General features: G+C 39.5%; 2 protein-coding genes across 4 annotated transcripts; one reads left to right on the forward strand and one right to left on the reverse strand.

Moving 5' to 3' along the window:
- Nucleotides 1–796: 796 nt before the first annotated feature.
- On the forward strand, nt 797–14,102 carry bnip2 (BCL2 interacting protein 2; the record flags this gene model as incomplete). Of its 3 annotated transcripts, XM_080438794.1 has the most annotated exons (11): nt 797–1,746; nt 5,148–5,243; nt 5,702–5,775; nt 6,718–6,903; nt 8,762–8,944; nt 9,175–9,277; nt 9,365–9,496; nt 10,879–10,965; nt 11,066–11,164; nt 11,646–11,681; nt 13,225–14,102. In XM_080438794.1, the coding sequence occupies exons 1-11, from the start codon at nt 1,331–1,333 to the stop codon at nt 13,274–13,276; spliced, it is 1,464 nt and encodes a 487-aa protein (XP_080294920.1). In that variant the 5' UTR covers nt 797–1,330. The 3 variants fall into 3 exon arrangements, with proteins under 3 accessions (XP_080294920.1, XP_080294921.1, XP_080294922.1); XM_080438795.1 differs by lacking the exon at nt 11,646–11,681; XM_080438796.1 differs by lacking the exons at nt 11,646–11,681; nt 13,225–14,102 and having other exon boundaries at nt 11,066–11,168.
- A 1,294-nt stretch (nt 14,103–15,396) lies between these two features.
- On the reverse strand, nt 15,397–16,616 carry gcnt3 (glucosaminyl (N-acetyl) transferase 3, mucin type). The gene has a single exon (XM_080437660.1). The coding sequence runs from the start codon at nt 16,529–16,531 to the stop codon at nt 15,398–15,400; it is 1,134 nt and encodes a 377-aa protein (XP_080293786.1). The 5' UTR covers nt 16,532–16,616; the 3' UTR covers nt 15,397.
- Nucleotides 16,617–17,264: the final 648 nt, after the last annotated feature.

Raw genomic sequence — 17,264 nt, forward strand, 5'->3', positions numbered from 1 at the left:
GCAGAGAAGATCGCCCAACACCGAACCAACTGGAAGACATTCATGAATGGCCTATGCTCCCCAAAGAGCAAAAGGATTTAAGTCAAATAAGTCACATCGAGCTAGAGTGGAGAGGGGAGGTAGATAGTGGCGTCATGACCATACCTGAACCCTAACCCTAACACATTCTGTACACCATGTAATTGTACACCTTCCTCGGCCAATTTAATTTGTACATAGTATGTTTTTTGTTTATTTTTTGTCATATAAATCAACTTAGATAAAAAATATTTGCAATGCATGCATCGTCATCATCATCATAACCAACAGAGGGCAGTGTGGGAACAGTCCTAGAGGTTCAATCATAACGGGTCACAAGGATGCCAGGTTTGATAGTTTTTACTTTGTTTTCACAGCCCTATTGAAACTTTGGCTATTTGAAAATAGCCGATCTACAAGCTCACACAACACGTCGCGATGCAAGGTGTTGTGTGCTTGTAGATCTGATATTTTCAAAATATTTTTATACAGTTTGAAAACTTGAAATGGGACATTTTTGCATTATGAGTACTTTTACTTTTTGGTACTTTAAGTATATTTTGATACTTTTGAACTTTCACTCAAGTACATTTTTTTAACACCGAACTTTTACATGTATTTTTACATTGTGGTATTGATACTTTTACCTAAGTAAACAATGTGAGTACTTTTTCCACCAGTGGTTCTTTAATAGCCTTTTTATGTGACGTTTAAGACTAGTACTAATTTACTGGAAAGTGTCAAACTAATCTGGCAACTCACACATAGGGCACTTACTAGCATTAGCAGAGTGGGCTACTGGCTGGTCAGCAGAAGCAACACAACAGTTACTTCACTTCTGGGATTTATGGAAAGCCAGAATGGTAAAACCAATGTTAACAGACCTCTAGCATATGCCCTTAAAGCCATACGTGGCCCGCAAGTTGACATGTTCTTGTTTCTTTTGGATTCTAGCTGATTAATGTGAAGTTATCTGAGGATTAGCCAGCCGAGCCGAGCTAGCAGCGTAACTTTGGCCACTTTCGCAGTTTGTGTGGATCAGGGAGGAAGGAAGAGGACAAGAAGTAAAAGGAATCAAACAAAACAAGGCGCTGGCTCCGAAACTCTTTGTCAAATCTACACAACTTGTCTAGACCGCAAACAGAAAACTAGACCGAGTTATTTACTTGGCTAATAAAGTATGTCGTCTAAGCTGACTGTAGCTAACGTTAGCTAACTGTTGACTGGTAATCCGGTGTTTGTGGGGGGGATTAATTAAACACTTAAATCGGGAGTGTGTAATACTCTGGTATTAGCTTCACAAGGCGATCGTATGGATTCTGATGTGATCGAGACTGACGTGGTGCTGAAGAAGGGTGTCGGCGATATGAGTGTGAACAATGGCACGGTTCTGGACACCGACACACCCAGGAGGACTACTGCTGAGGACCTGGAAGATAGAGAGACTCCAAGTCCTTCATCGTCTGGGGTCTCAGGAGAGGAGGAGGAAGAGGAAGAAGATGATGAGGAGGAGGATGAGAACGAGTTAGACGAGCTACAGCTCAGCACAGCATCCAGCGTCGAAAATGGCGTGGAGGCACTTCAAGAGAGCCAAGAGAGCCTAACCCAAACAGGAGGTCAGCCACAGGAAAGGACAACTCCTCCAGACAATGGACGTAAACAATCGGAGGAGGCAAGAAGCTCTACTCCTGATATGAGCTTCGCCCAAACTTACACAACTTTGGGAAGGTAGGGCAGTAGGTTCTCAAACTTTTTCATGTCAAGGACCCCCCCAAATTGAAAATATGTTGTGCCAGGGATCCCCAAAGGCAAAGATTTGTTAAAAAAAAGTAAATGTTTTAAAAAATGTTGAAAAATAGCAGATCTACAAGCTCATAGCGCTATGAGCTTGTAGATCTGCTATTTTTGAATAGCCACAGTGTAAAAGGTCAAAGTGGTCAAAATCATTGTGATGCTATATTCATAATTTAGCTGGGGACCCCCTGGAACCTCCCCAAGGAACCCTGGGGGTCCCCAGACCCCACTTTGAGAACCAATGAGGTAGGCTGTGTGGGGGTGCGTGTGTGAGACTAGATCTGGCCTTCGATCCCAGAACGCCAAGTTCTAATGAATGTCACCTTTCACCTACCACCAGGAAATCTGTCAACTTCTTATGAGTTATGAGGGTCTACCTCTTTTCCACCACTGTGTGCATATCTAATCAATTCTAACAAACCTGATGCTGCCAAGACTCTGCTAAACACTATGCTGTCTGGGGCAGATATTTGGTGTTCTTAAATGGACTTAAATCATATTTTCACTCATCCTAATAATAATAAACAAAACGACAAACCCCAATACAGTAGGGTTAGGGTGGAATGTCTTGCAGCTGATAGACTTTTTCATGTTAACGGCATCTTTTCATCTTGAATGTAGAGATGACTTCCTATGACTGCGTACGTACACTAGTTGTTGTGGATTCTTGTATGCTCAATATTCAAGAACTCTGTAAAAGTGTTTCCTGGTTTACTGTAGACTGAATCACAGGCCTAGCCCAGATAATTTGATTGTGATTAACTTTAACTTAATTTAATACTTGGCTTCAGTAAGGCATACATGAATGCCAGCCACCAATCAAATGTAGGTAAATTTACTTCCTTTCATCGCTGCTGCCAACAAGTGTCTTTGTTTGGAGATTAGCCTATTATTTTGGCCAGGGGATGACTGACTGCAATGGCAGCATGAATGAGTAGTCTTTATAATCAGATTTGGGGTTTAACAGTTCTAATGCCATACATATTATGACTCATCTCCACTACAATTGTTGTCATTCCCATTTGTATGCCCTGCGTTTTAGTGGTTTAAGTAGCAGGCCATAACTGGACTAATATAATTTGGATTGACTACCTGTGAACAACAGCACATCACTTGGACTGACTTTTGACTGAGTCATTGAGAAGGAGGACTGTCATTTGTGATACATATGACGAGCTCGGTAGTTGACAAATAGTATCTCTACCACCTCCATCATCATCATCATCCTAAGCAATCCCATCATGTATATAGACAAGGGGAGAAAATAATAATTTAGCGACATTTGACACTGGTCTACCAGCCTTGTGAGTCACCATCAACCAATTATTTTTCAGTGTACTCATTTAGAATAAATGTTATGTTCACAAATAAGACAATGTCTGAACTAGGAAAGGATACAATATTTTATCTTATCATGATACAAAAGACTTAAGATGGATAATTTTATGGTGCGTTTCCATTTTGGAGATAATCGTGAATATCCTCACAAGCGACTTGAAAAATGTGTCTAGCTCACATTTCTGCACAATCAAGCTTGACAAGGACCACAGTTTGGCACATCTCAACTCTCTACAGGTCAGAAGGCTAGCAGCAAACAAGTTCCACAGTGTTTTTTTAAACTAAAACAGGTTAAATGTAATGTAGCTAAACTACAGTTTGACTGACTTCATTTCATTTAAAGAAAAGACACAAAATTATGTATGCATATTTGATAATTATCGGTTTAATTGTTACATCCCTAATTGGTGGTCTAGGACGGTCAAGGGACAATAACATTAAATCCAGTGAAAAGCATGGATAAAATGAATATGAGGTGTCTGAGCAAAAACAAACAGGACGGCTGAGTGCCAAATCAAAAAACCATAAAACCAAAATCCCAGTAACTACTGAACAAAAAAATACTTCTCTAAACAAAACAAAATCTTCTACACCAACTATCAAAAAAAATACAGGAGGTGGCACTCACACTTAAGCTAGTGTGTTTAACATAAATAATTATGTAATGACAATGGGATGGGTACCCCAAATCTTACCTAATGTTTCCCTGATAGAGACAATAAGTACTGAACAGAAGGCTGAGTACACATACACACACGAAACAGGCCTGAATTTCACACAAAAGACTGTAGGTCTGAACACAGACAGAGCTATCTCTCTCTGATCGTGGTGTAAGGGAGCAGGGGTTGATTGCTATTTTCTAAATAGTAAAAAACGCCTAAAGAGTTGAGGCATAAACGGTAAGGCGGCTCTTAAGATAGGGTCCATGTGCGAATGACTTCATGTCATGCATGCGTCCAGTCAGTGCACTTTGGCTTTGAGGGTTTGATTTCAAGGAGCCACATTCCTGTTGCACTTCTCCCCCTCTCAGCTGATTTCCAGTGTAACATGGAGATTAACGCTATACACAACCAAACTACTAACTGTTATGAAATGTCTTGAGCGCAGAATGCCTGGGATGTTTTTGTGTCTGAGAGTGCAAGTACCGTCGTGTTTGTGATTTACGGATCAAAGGGAGCTCTGTATACCATAGACACAGATACAATAATCAGCATTAATAAATACCCATATGGTTTACAAGCTAAGCCCTTAACACGCTGCCTTTTATCCCCCAAGCTTTTCAAGAAGCCAGTGATCTGATTATGTAGCCAGTGGTGAGCTTGAAGCCCAGGGAATTGTTTGTGAACGCAGGGAACTATGAATTGGGTATTGATTGCTCTACCAAGCACTGTATGCCTTCACCCTGCAAAATGCTGAGCAGAAGCATGATATTATCATGCTTCTCTAGTATCTCTACTCAACTTAATGTTGGTTTAGACCATTTAAGGATCGTACACTCCTGAGTGTTCATTTAACTCTCAGGATTTAAAAATCAGGAAGGCACTTTGGTTGTAACGCTGAAAGTGGCAGCCAGCCAGAAGCTTGCTTATGGTCTGTAGTAGAAAGGAATACCAGCACTCACTTAAGTCCATTTAGGCTCTTATTTATTTAGGTCATAGCTGTAGTAGACATGGACTAAGCGTACACATGAAGGTGACACGGATGTTTCACACAGCCATTTAGTAAATAAAACATTGCTGGTTTGAATTGGTTGTAAGGATACATTTTGAGTGTAAATAACATTATAAAACTATACCCTTTCCCCACAGGTACATATTTGCAATCAGAGTTAAATTAACACTCTGATTTTTGCAGTGTATAAGCACATACAAAAACAACAATTATGTGTTGGAAACTATAGTTTTGGTTGTTGAAGATAAAAGTCCTTTGTTCTCGATCTTAGACTAGATATTAACTTTTTTTTGTTATGCCATCAACAAAATGTATTTTTTTTCCAGTTTGGAGCGCCAGGAGTCAGTGCTCACAACAGAGGCCCGTTTAAGAATGGAAGGGGTGGAGCTTAAAGAAGAGTGGCAGGATGAGGACTTTCCCAGGTATTGTATCAGTGACACCCATATTCCATCACGGTGCTGGGCCATGTGACTTGAAATTGATATCATCATATTCATGGACACATTGTCTATATTCAGTATGCCTCGGTCTTGTCACGTTTTCTTCACTTAGTTATATAATGCAACAGTGTACCTCCATGTTATATGTCATATTATATAATGTAAAACCACTGGAAAGAGAGAGATCATTTTGAATAGCAAAAATGGCCAATCTATAAGCTCAAAACGCATATTTTTTTTAAATGTTTGAAAGTTGTGGCCTATAACATCTTGCTTCTGCAAACTAACATTATGGAAAATATAACCGATTTTTTTTTTCAAGCTTAGTTTCAATGCTTAGTTTTACCACTGACCACTGAACCACTGATATACAACATCCCTGCTTCCAAAACCAGCATACTCATCGTGGCCTTATAACCTCATACTGGTTTTATGTTTAGGCCCCTGCCCGAGGAGGAGGAGGAGGAGCTTGATGATGAGCTTTTTGGTGGGACCTCTGGAGAGGGAGAGACGGGTAAATGAACAAATGAGTGTTGGCAGAGCAACACTACAGTGATACTGGGAAAGCATCATCATTGGTTGTTACCAGTGGTGGAAAAAGTTTTAAAAAAATTACTTAAGTGAAAGTATCAATACCAGAGTAGAAATTCTCTGTCACAAGTAAAAGTCCGGAATTTAAAATGTACTTGAGTAAAAGTACAAAAGTATTGGTATCAAAATGTACTTAAAGTACCAAAAGTAGAAAGTACTTATTATGCTGAATGTCCTGTATCACAAAGTTTTCAAATGTATAAAATGCATAAAACTATTTTGAAAATAGTAGATCGGCTATTTTCAAATGGCCGAAATGTATATAAAGTGGTTTTGTAATAAGAATCAAAATCTACAAAGTAACTAGTAACTAAATAAGGAAGAAAAACCGGTGTGTTTCCTCTGGATGCCTTCTTAGTTTAGGCAGTGGGTGCTCAGCTATGTTTACAACTCAAATCAAAACCACCTAAGTGGAAAAAGCGGCACTCAAAAATAAATACTGCAAGACAGTGGCTCAGATGTAGTTTCTCATTTTATTGCGAGAAGTGAACGCGTTTCGGCCGCAGCCTTCCTCAGAGCAGATTAGATTATCTAATCTGTTCTGAGGAAGGCTGCAGCCGAAACGCGTTAGCGTTCACTTCTCGCAATAAAATTAGAAACTACATCTGAGCCACTGTCTTGCAGTATTTATTTTGGAGTGCTGCTTTTTCCACTTAGGTGGTTTTGATTTAACCTAGTAACTAAAGTTTTCAAATAATTCTAGTAGAGTAAAAGTACAATATTTGCCTCTGAGATGTAGTGGAGTAGAAGTAAAAGTACTGAAAATTGGAAATACGCCAATAAAGTAAAAATACTTGAGTACTTAGTTACTTTACACCACGGGTTGTTACTCATTTGTAATTTCTGGTGTAATTCCGATGTTTAGCTGCTCCGGGGTATGCCATGAACCATGGCAAAAAAGCCAAGAAGAGGCTCACAGCTCCAGACATCAGCCTCAACCTGGACCGTAGTGAAGGCTCCCTGCTCTCTGACGAACTGGACGACAGCACAGAACTGGACCTCGAGGACATAGACACACCCTCAGACAACAGCAATGAGTTTGAATGGGAAGGTATGAAGTGACTGCGTTGTGTTCGGATGATCCGCCTGTTTTGTCAGTGCTTTGATGTCCTCCAATTCTAACATACGAGTAGGAGCGAAGTTGACAGTATTTATGCAAAACGCCCAATTAGAGCTTGAGGCTTGAGCTGAACTACAAATTGAGATGCAATGAAAGGTTTGATAGTCCATCATAGTGGGACTTCTGTTGAAGTCACAACTTAAGATGAAAAGATGTTACTGCGGAGACATGCACAGTATGTAATTGCAGACCTTGCCTCTTCTGCTTTATTCTCATCCTGAAACAGAGAAGATGTCATCAACAGACCTCATGTTTATACTTTAACCCTTGCAACCCTATTCTGAGGTTAACATTTGGTTTAAATAGCAGATATACAAGCTCACAACGGTTTGTGAGCTTGTAGATCTGCTGTTTTTGGAAGATATTCATTGTAGAGGGAAAAAAGTAGGGAGCCTAGTATAGATCCCTGGGGGACTCCGGTCAACTAAGTATAGGGTTTAAGTGGTTAACTCTCAGCCACATTCTCCCACCTCTCAGGTCCACATGCTTATTTCGTACTTTCTTCCAAGAGTCTGATGAGGCAGTGGACTCGGTGAAGTCTAGTTAAAATGTGTTGTGTTTTTGTTTTTGTGTTTTCCACTCTGCTGCCTACCTCTTTGTCCCTCGGAAGGATTGTTTCCGTTCTTTGCCTGGAAACAGGCCTCAGGCCAGCACCAGGTTTCTGCCGTTCGCGTGGTAAGGTCTCCTGGAACAGCAACCCCCCTTTGTTTTCTACCAGCCATGAGCTAATCAACCAGAAATGTCCAGATTATGCCGTGCCTTCGGTCATACTTTTGTGTGCATCAATTGTTTGAACAAATCAGGTGGTGTCTTTGTGTTGAGGAAGTTATTTTATTGTTTCATTCGAAGTTTTGTCAGCAGCATGTCATCATTCCTTTCCCCCCCTAAATGATTTGTCCTGTATTTGAATCAAAAGAAACATGTCAGTCACAAAGTTGCTCTTTGTCTGTGTAATAATGCTATGATTATATGTATGTATATGTGTATATATATGTGTATATATATATATATATATATATATATATATATATATATATATATATATATATATCATCTTAATTCGTTTTCAGTGCCATTAACAAGCTATTCCAAGCATCAAGATACAACATGGTTACATTACTTTTCCAATATTCCACCCCAAAAAACACTGAACAATAGTGTTGTTTAATTGCGGCGTTATTACACTTACAATGTAGCAATATGCAATCTACTTTCACATCTTCCCATACGTTAGCTGAACTCAAAACCATTGCCTTGCATGTCATTCATTTGATGAATGGTTAGATAGACACCTTATTTCATCAGAAGTCCTATATCAACATTTTGGCCACATATTGAGGAAATAAAGTTGATTTGATATTGATTACATATGTAATAACTTATACTCAATGTAGGCGTGATTCTGTTGGGTTGCACTATATCCCTAAATTACACCCTGCATGTGTGACATCTCAAAAGATACATGATTAGTGCTGTTCCTTGATTGACGATATTGTAAAGAAATAATAATTATAGAGTTTTGTTTTTCCTGTTTGAACTTGTCTTGTTGCCCATGCTGTATAAAGCAAAATATCACTTTGATGCGGTCTAAACAGGGAGCGAGTTTTATGAAGTGTCCCATGCAGTAATGGTGTGAATACACTGCATAAAATCACAATATTGACCCTAATCTGGGCAAAAGGGACACATGGAATCTTCACATGTGATTAAGTTATTCAGAAATAAGCTTCCCTACATGCAGCACACAGTAATCCAAGGTGTAGACTAAATAGATCTTGCTTTCCTCCAGACGACCTACCCAAGCCTAAAACCACAGAGCTTCTACAGAAGGGTGTGGAAACGGTGCAGGAGTATGCTGCCTCAGAGGAGAGAGAGGAGGGCAGACGCTGGAGGATATTCCGCATCGGAGACCAGGAACATCGAGTGGACATGAAGGCTATTGAGCCCTACAAGAGGGTCATCAGCCATGGAGGTCAGTGCATTGCCTTTTACGGGCCGCAGTGGAAACGAAACCCATGCTGATTTTTCCCTTTAGCATAACCTTTGACTGCACTACTGGTACCGTTAACAAACCTGCGAATAATGTAATCAATCAATCAATGTTATGTTTTCTTTTGTTACCACAAAAAATAGTCTTTGACAGGTCATCCTCATTTTTAGAGAGAATAGTGGAAAAATATGCAATTATGTTTTTTTCTGCAGGTTACTACGGAGATGGGTTGAATGCCATTATCGTATTTGCCGTTTGCTTTATGCCTGAGAGCAATCGACCAAATTACAGCTACATAATGGACAATCTCTTCAAGTGAGGAATTATTTGAGCATAGTATTTCCCATTTCCTACATTAGAGCATTTTATTGAACCAATGCTAATGGGATTATTCTGTCACAGGTATGTCATTGGCACTCTGGAGCTTTTGGTCGCTGAGAACTATATGATAGTGTATTTGAATGGAGCGACATCACGAAAAAAGATGCCCACCGTCGGCTGGCTCAGGAAATGTTATCAACAAATTGACAGGAGGTGAGTTGGGCTTAATCTTTCTTTCACCCATGTTACTCCCAGAAATAATTAACTAAGATATTTGAGAAAAGCACAACGTTTTTTTTTAAGATGCTCAGCCTTTACCAGGAAGTGTGGCCTTAATCCAAAGATAATTTTTGACTTAACTGCTACATAATGTGGTGTGGAGTCAACGGTCTCTCAGCAACAATATAATGTTGATATATATGTTTGATGCATTTGATTTCAGCCATGATCATCTCTATTTTGGTAATATCCATGACCCCTTAATTAACACAGTGTAATTTCAGGCCATGATCACGATGTGAAGCTGTGGTACCATGACGATTGTCAACACGAGATCATTATAACAGCTACTGTTCAAAATAAAGGGGAAAGGCCATCATTGTATTATGATGGCCTGCAACGATTACCAGAAAAATGATCGTATGGTAAAGCATGGGGAATCTATCCGCTAGTCCAGGAGTCTTATATCTGTCTTGGAGTTCCAGTAACATTTTTTAACTATCAATTTCTTAAATTAGCCTTTCATTATATGTTCTGGCCCGCCATCTAATGCCTTAGGAAACAATTGTCCCGACGCCAAACCTAGTTGCCAACTCCTGTGCTAGTCTATATGCAGACTGTTTGTGAAAAGAATGGCATGTGTGTACATATTACCAGCTCCTTTGGGAGAATTGCCGACACGTTTTCATCTCCTGCCAAGTCGAGACCGGGTCCATATCCTTTTGTTTTGTTTACTCGAGGCAGAACATTGCCCGGCAAATGTCAGCTGATGTAGGTCTTAGTCTCATGCACAATGTGACAGTAAACATTAGAATTCAGTAGAATTCAACTTGCGCAGTCTGACAAGGTAGGTAATCAAGATTTTACGTTTTTCTCATTGCACAGTTTGACATGTCATACGACCAAAATCGTATGACAGTCTGCAGGCACTATAATAATAATAAACTGACTTGTTCCCGGGCCCCACAGAAATGCAGTATTATACAAAACAAAGCACACACCAAGATGATTCTGGCCAATCATGGGCCCTTTGGCAAGAGTGTACCAGTGGTCTGCAGAAAGGCCAAGTTAGGGCATAAGTCCCGAAATTATAACAACCATAAATGTTCAAATTATGCTGTGCCTACAGCAATACTTGCTGTAATATGACACAAATAAAGCTCTAAACTGCAGGCTGTTTTATTTGTATTTTAAATTATGCAAAGATATGGCACGTAGCGCATTTAAAAGGCATTCATATTTTCAAAAGTAAGCTACGTTCTTATCGCCCCCTTACTAACAATTTAGAGTAAACGCATAGTCCTTCTGCTCATGTTTAATAATGAGAATATTGTTCATATCAGCACATGATTAATGCTCTGGCGCCTTTTCTGCAGGTTAAGGAAGAATCTGAAGTCCTTGATAATCGTTCATCCCTCTTGGTTTATTCGCACCCTCTTGGCACTCACAAAACCATTCATAAGGTAATAATAGCCTTGAAATTGAAGGGAATTTCATGGAGGAAATGTTTTAATAGTTTTAAGACTGGGCATTGTTCTTAACAACACCTGCTATTTTTCTTAGCTCCAAATTTACCCAGAAAATCAAGTTTGTGTTCAGTTTGGCAGACCTGGCTGAGTTGGTCCCTATGGAGTACGTGTCCATACCAGAGTGTATCAAACAGTAAGTATGCTCCACTCAGACACGCATCAGCGCTTTACAAGTTTCACTCGGCCACCTTATCTGTGACTGACTAAGTCTTGGAAAGGATTAGAAATGCATCCAGAAGATTTAGTTCATCATGCTACTATGAATGGTTTAAAAAATGTTCAATTCCTTTTCGAAATAGCAGATATCGTACTATGAAATATAAATCAGTGTACTTTAATCAAGTGATTAAAGTAGACAAAATTCTGCCACCTTCTCTGTTCTTTTCTGACATGTATTGAAATATTTTTCTTGTGAAAGGTTCCTGGACAGCCTTGGTATTAAGACTATGTTGAAAATCAATGCAGAGACCACTGTTGTTTTTGCTTAGCCTCATTTGGATGTATTAACGTGGCAGCTGAATGTGCCGTAGATATTTAAAAATGCTCCTTTTGACTTGGTTTCTGTTGGCTGTATATTTCTCTATTCCTTAACCCCATTTCCCTGCCCCTTTAAGGTTTGACGACGAAAAAAATAGGAAAACCCGTAAAAGGTATATATGCATATTCACCCAAGGGGTTTCAGCCAGGTTTTGTTTTTTAAATTTGTAATTATTTTGATTGCACGAAACTAACAACAAATTGATTGATTGGCTTTTAGCGATGCAACTATCCACCCCAGTATTTTAATTTTACTTTTTCCAATAATTGTCTTCCCCGCCATCTCACAATTTACTCAACTGCAACTGATCATTGAGTGACTTTTAATGAGAAAATGTAGTGGTTTTAACTGTTAAACCTACGTGTTTGTCAAGTGGCTGTTTCTACAAACTGAAATTCAGCTCAGACCCCATACAATGTGTTTTTTTGCCTGTCTTTCTGCCCTTCCCTTCGAATCTATGTTGCTTACTATACACTACATTTTCTGTTTACTTATATTTACCTCAAAACTATTGTTTCGTTAATAGTTACTCTATATACCATGCTGCTATCACAAGTTAAAAAAACAACAATAATTTTTTTGTCAGTGATTGGTTAGAGAAGCACTTACTAGAATGTTTCTTTAAAACTACAGGTTTAGAATAGGACTTCTAGGTTGGTAGGTTGGTAAGTACGCTTACGTCTCCTGGTGCTTGTGTTGCTCGAGGGGGTGAAGTGAATGCACTGTGGTCAAACGTCACTGTGGTGTGTGGTTGCACTGTCGCCATGTCCTTTCATGGTCCCTCCAGTAACTAGCCCTCACTGCACACCTGGCTTGTCCATTCTCACAGCTCCCTGCATGACTTGCTGTAAAACTGCTCCTTACTGATATTTTTCAATTGTAACGAAACTCTAATGTCAGCCGTGGGCACTTCTTATCACTTAATGTCAAAATATTAGAGTTTTATAGAAGTACAATGTAAATTCAAGTGGCACAGTGTTATTGGAGACGTTTGGTGTAGTTATTGTACACTATTAAAGCATGCATACAATCTATTATTTTTGGTCAGTTCTAGGATTGAAGTGGCTAAAATTAAGCTGAAAAACATCAGTTGATCAAAGTATAATTATTTGTCTTCACCAAATAATACCTGGTCAAGAAGCCTCATTACGCCTGATTTATACTTGGTCGTGCATGTTCATGCACCGAAAATAGCCGATCTATAAGTTCACAACCTGTCACATTGCAGTGCGTTGAGCTTGTAGATCTTCTTTTTGTGTTGCACAGCATAGCACAGCACAGCATGCAACTTAGATGCATTCATTATATCATTAGCTGAAATCTTACTGAAATGGAATAAATGTGGTTATAACAGTCGTTTCAAGGATCGGCTGAAATTGAGAAAATTACTTTCAATAGATAGATAATTGAAGAGCAAGTGAATTCGTAATGCACATATACACAAAGGCAATTCATATTGTTTTGGTATAAGCCATGAAAAGGCAAAACAAATACAAAATGTAAACAAAAAAAATGATGGTTAATGATTAGGACTAGGAGATAAACGGATCCATAGCAGAGAATTATTAACGTGATGATCAATTAGCCTTGCCCTGTTAGGCATGGCTCTGTGCCGCTCACACAGACACCTGATGAGCCCATTGTTCTCTTCACAGCATTGACCAGGACAGCAAAGTGGAGATAGCAGCCGCTGCTGATCCAGAGTAACTCAGTCATGCACTGCAACGTCTGGAGGAAGAGGATGGAGAAGAATGTGGACAGCAGCCGCTCATATGTTGATGTTCTATGCGATGTAACTGGAGCATAATTAGCTCTTTGTCAGAGACGTGCCCTCTTGAAACTATGCTGCGTGTTACATTGTGGAACTCTCTGCTGTGTTGTTACTAGTGTGCCATGTGCTTTATCTTCAGTAGTTCTATCACGTGCTGTCTGAAGCATTTTTATAACCTTTTTATGTACTATATCAAGCCAAACCTAGATACTGTCTCCGTAGTTACTGTTCAACGATGTATGTATCTACAAATGTATTGAAGGCACTCTTGATACCAACGGTTGATGCATGTTCGGCTTCATCACATTTAAATATTATATTTATATTCAAGAGGTGTCAAAGGAGAAAGATTAATATATTTTTTATGGTTGCTCTGATTTCAGTTGCGTTTTAGGTCATCCGACCCCACCGAGTGGCATTCTTAGAGCAGGTTTCACGTCACCCCCGTCACTGTTCAATTTCACTGCTGAAGTTCTTTGTAAGAATCCTGCCTGGGAATGAGAAAAGAAAAAAAAAAGTTGTGCTGTTCCCAATCACTTGAATGTTGTTTCTGAATTGTGGCTGGAAGGTAATGTTTGTGAGAATTTGCGGTCTGAAGCAGGGATTTGGGTCAAGGCTGAACATGATTCATGTTCACCCACACATGTTCACTCATGTATGTATCAATGTTGATGTTACAGAAGAAGATTTACTGGTGAGCTTATTCTTGTACATTATTTCCTGCAAATAAATGGGCAATGGATCCACACAACTGTTTTTGTAAATATTTATTAATGTGCATTTTGGGTCTTATCTCAAGAACTTGACAAAACCAAGAGATATGGTGCTACTGTAGCAGAAATTGTGAAGTGTGCAAAATACATTTTATACATAATTCATAGATTTAAATTTTTGCCAATGCTGTATTTGAAAAATACTATGTACTGTACATTTGCTGCTGATGAAGCCTTAGTTGTCCCAGTAGATGGCACTGTTGACCTAATAGTGATTTCAAGATCGTCTGTAATATTTACAAAAATAATACTATTACCTAGCTACACTATGTCACTTTTTTGTGTGTGAGTTGAATGTTCTTTTGACAAATCTATATGGAAGAGTATGTTAATTTAACTCACACATTTGGGGTGGTGGCATTTGTTCTCCCTGCTCTTTGTCATGTATATCCTGTGGTCTGGTTTGACTACTACGCCTACTTGTCATCAAGTGGTTCTGCCTTAATGTCAAATTAAAATTTCTTTAATAGATCAGTGATAGAAAATGTCAGCACTTGCGTTGGGGAGCTGGGTTCAAATCCGGGATAGGACATGAAAGTTAAATAGTGTAGCTATGACATTACTGTACAGTAGGCCACTGTTTCCCAAACACTGGATTGGGACCCATATTTGGATTGTAGACACATTTTTATGTGTAACGAGTAAATATCCCTTTAATTTTCGTTTCGTAAAAATCATAAATTAAAAACTTTGGAAAGAAATCATAAATTAAAAACTGGAAAGAAATCATAAATTAAAAACTGGAAAGAAATCATAAATTAAAAACATTGGAAAAAAATCAAATTAAAAACATTCAAACATTTTTTTAAATAATTGAATAAATTCATTAAAAAAACAAAGAAATTCCATAAATTAGGGTCAAAAATTCTAAGTGAAAATAGCAGATCTACAAGCTGACATCGTGTCACATGTGTTGTGAGCTTGTCTGCTATTTTCACTAGTTTGGTCCCGGGGAGACACATTTCTCTTTTGGGTCTCGAGCTAAAAAGTTTGGGAACCACTGCAGTAGGCTTAGGCTATATCAAATGCTTCGGGTACAGTATAAGCTTAATGGTACAATGCAGCTAAATAAATGGAAATTATATATTATGTACATGAGAAAAAATAAAAGCTGAATGGACGTATAATGAAATTCACTTACATCATCAACAGACAAAACCGACCAGAAGAATAAAATAGAAATTAAGTAACCATGAAAGAAAACTTCATAGTCAAATTACATAGCACAAGAAGTGAAAATAACACAAGGACTTCAAGTAATAGTATTTACTGTATAATGTGCATTTATGAATTTTGCACAGCTACTAAAGTCCGACTTTGTAATGCTTTGAAACGGAGCATTGACTCTATACATCTAATAGCAATGTCATCAACTTCCGGGTCAAACTTGTTCGCCATGAGGTGATGCTGTTGAAACATCCACTGGAGATCTCCAGCCCCATACACACACACTGCTCTTCTATATGTTCCAGAGCATGAAGGGTACGGGGCTCCTTTAGTTACATCACCAGCTAAATAAGACCAATTTACCAGGCGGGCAATGGCATTCATGTCAGACAGGTCGAACTTACTGTTGGCAGGCTGTGACCCGGGTACAGAGTCCATCCTGTATAGAGTGGCCCACAGATGCTCATCTGGGCTATACGTGTCCTTCTCCCACTCCAGAAAATTCTGGATTTCTTTATTCTCCAGCACGTGTTCTACAAAGTCTCTAGTGACCACAAAGTAGGCATTGCCTGAGAACATGGGGCTGTTGATTGGGGGGGAGGTCTTCTTGATTCCTGTCCCGGTGACAGTGTCGGTGACATTGTGATGGTACTGCCAGCGGCCCTTCTTGTAGTCGTTGGTGGGCTCAGACTCCATATGGTTCTTCCCATTAAGCAGCTTCAGTGCCTGAACCATCTCGGCATTGGTCTTGATGGGGAAGTCTGCGCCGCAAGTGTTGAGCAGATACCTCCACTGGACAGGGGACTTCAACAGATCCTTCATGCAGTTTAGATCCGCTTGCACTCGAGACCAGGACGCATAAACCACACTTTCTAGTTTGCTGGCTATGAACACGTTAGGGAAACAGGAAACAATTGCTCTCACAGCTTTCTGGAATTCCTCTGAGGACTTCCGGTCCACATGCACACAGTAGGCATTCTGAGGGTTGTAAACGGCACGCAGGAGTCGCTCGAACATCTCGACATTTGCATGGATCACCATGGAGTAGGCAATGGGAAAGTCTCTCTCCTCCGCACTGAGGGGCACTGTGATGAACGCTCTGTTTTCGATATAAGCTTTACAGTCCTTTGTTTTGTTAAGGTAGAACTCCTCCGATAGGAGCTTAGTTCTCTTCTTGGATCCCAGAAGTTGAGCAATTTCATCTTTCATGCCCTCTGTGTCTCCTTGGACGATGGCCGAGCAGGCTGGCATGTCATCAAAGTATCCTTGTGGTACTCTGTGGTGGTCAGTCACTGGGTGCCTCTCAGAGGTAGTTTGCCAAAGAAAAAAGGAGACAAGCATACATATCAGCAAGAGAGAGAGCTTGGCGAAGAAGCGCTTACACTTTGATGATCTAACAGTAGCCATGACTTCAGAGGTGTGCCGTTAAGTGATATGATAGGCTAAAACCAGAGAAACAGATTAAACCCTCTCTGCTGTTAAGCTCTCTAGATAAATAGGGAGAGGTTCATAAGTTCAGGCATTTTAAATGGTACATCTGAATAGGTGTGTCCAAATCAGATGTATGCACATGATTGTGTCAATAGCTTTTACAGGATGTGCACATAGCATATCAATTGCAAATCCTGTGGGCGTTGAATAACTATTACCTACTTATATCTTTAATTTACTTTGTAGCCAAATGTTTTTATTTTCACTGTGGAGAGCAAGGCAAATAGAGAGAATGATAACATTTAAAATGATTTGTTTAGTGGAAGCTGTGAAAGAATCATTTCCTGTTTCCTTAATGTGTTTAAATACAGTGCGGCTGTTGAGTGGGTAGAGAGGCTGTCTGGGAATCGGAAGGTCTCCAGTCTTAAGTGTCAGAATGTCCCTGAGCAAGACACTTACTTAACCCCCTAACTGCTTCCCGGACCACCGCTCCTAATAGTTCTGTTGCGTAAATGCAGAGGTTAAATTCCATGTATGTGCAAATGTACTGTGG

The sequence above is a fragment of the Gymnoscopelus braueri genome, assembly GCF_963280865.1.
Source record: "Gymnoscopelus braueri genome assembly, chromosome: 9".
NCBI lineage: Eukaryota > Metazoa > Chordata > Actinopteri > Myctophiformes > Myctophidae > Gymnoscopelus > Gymnoscopelus braueri.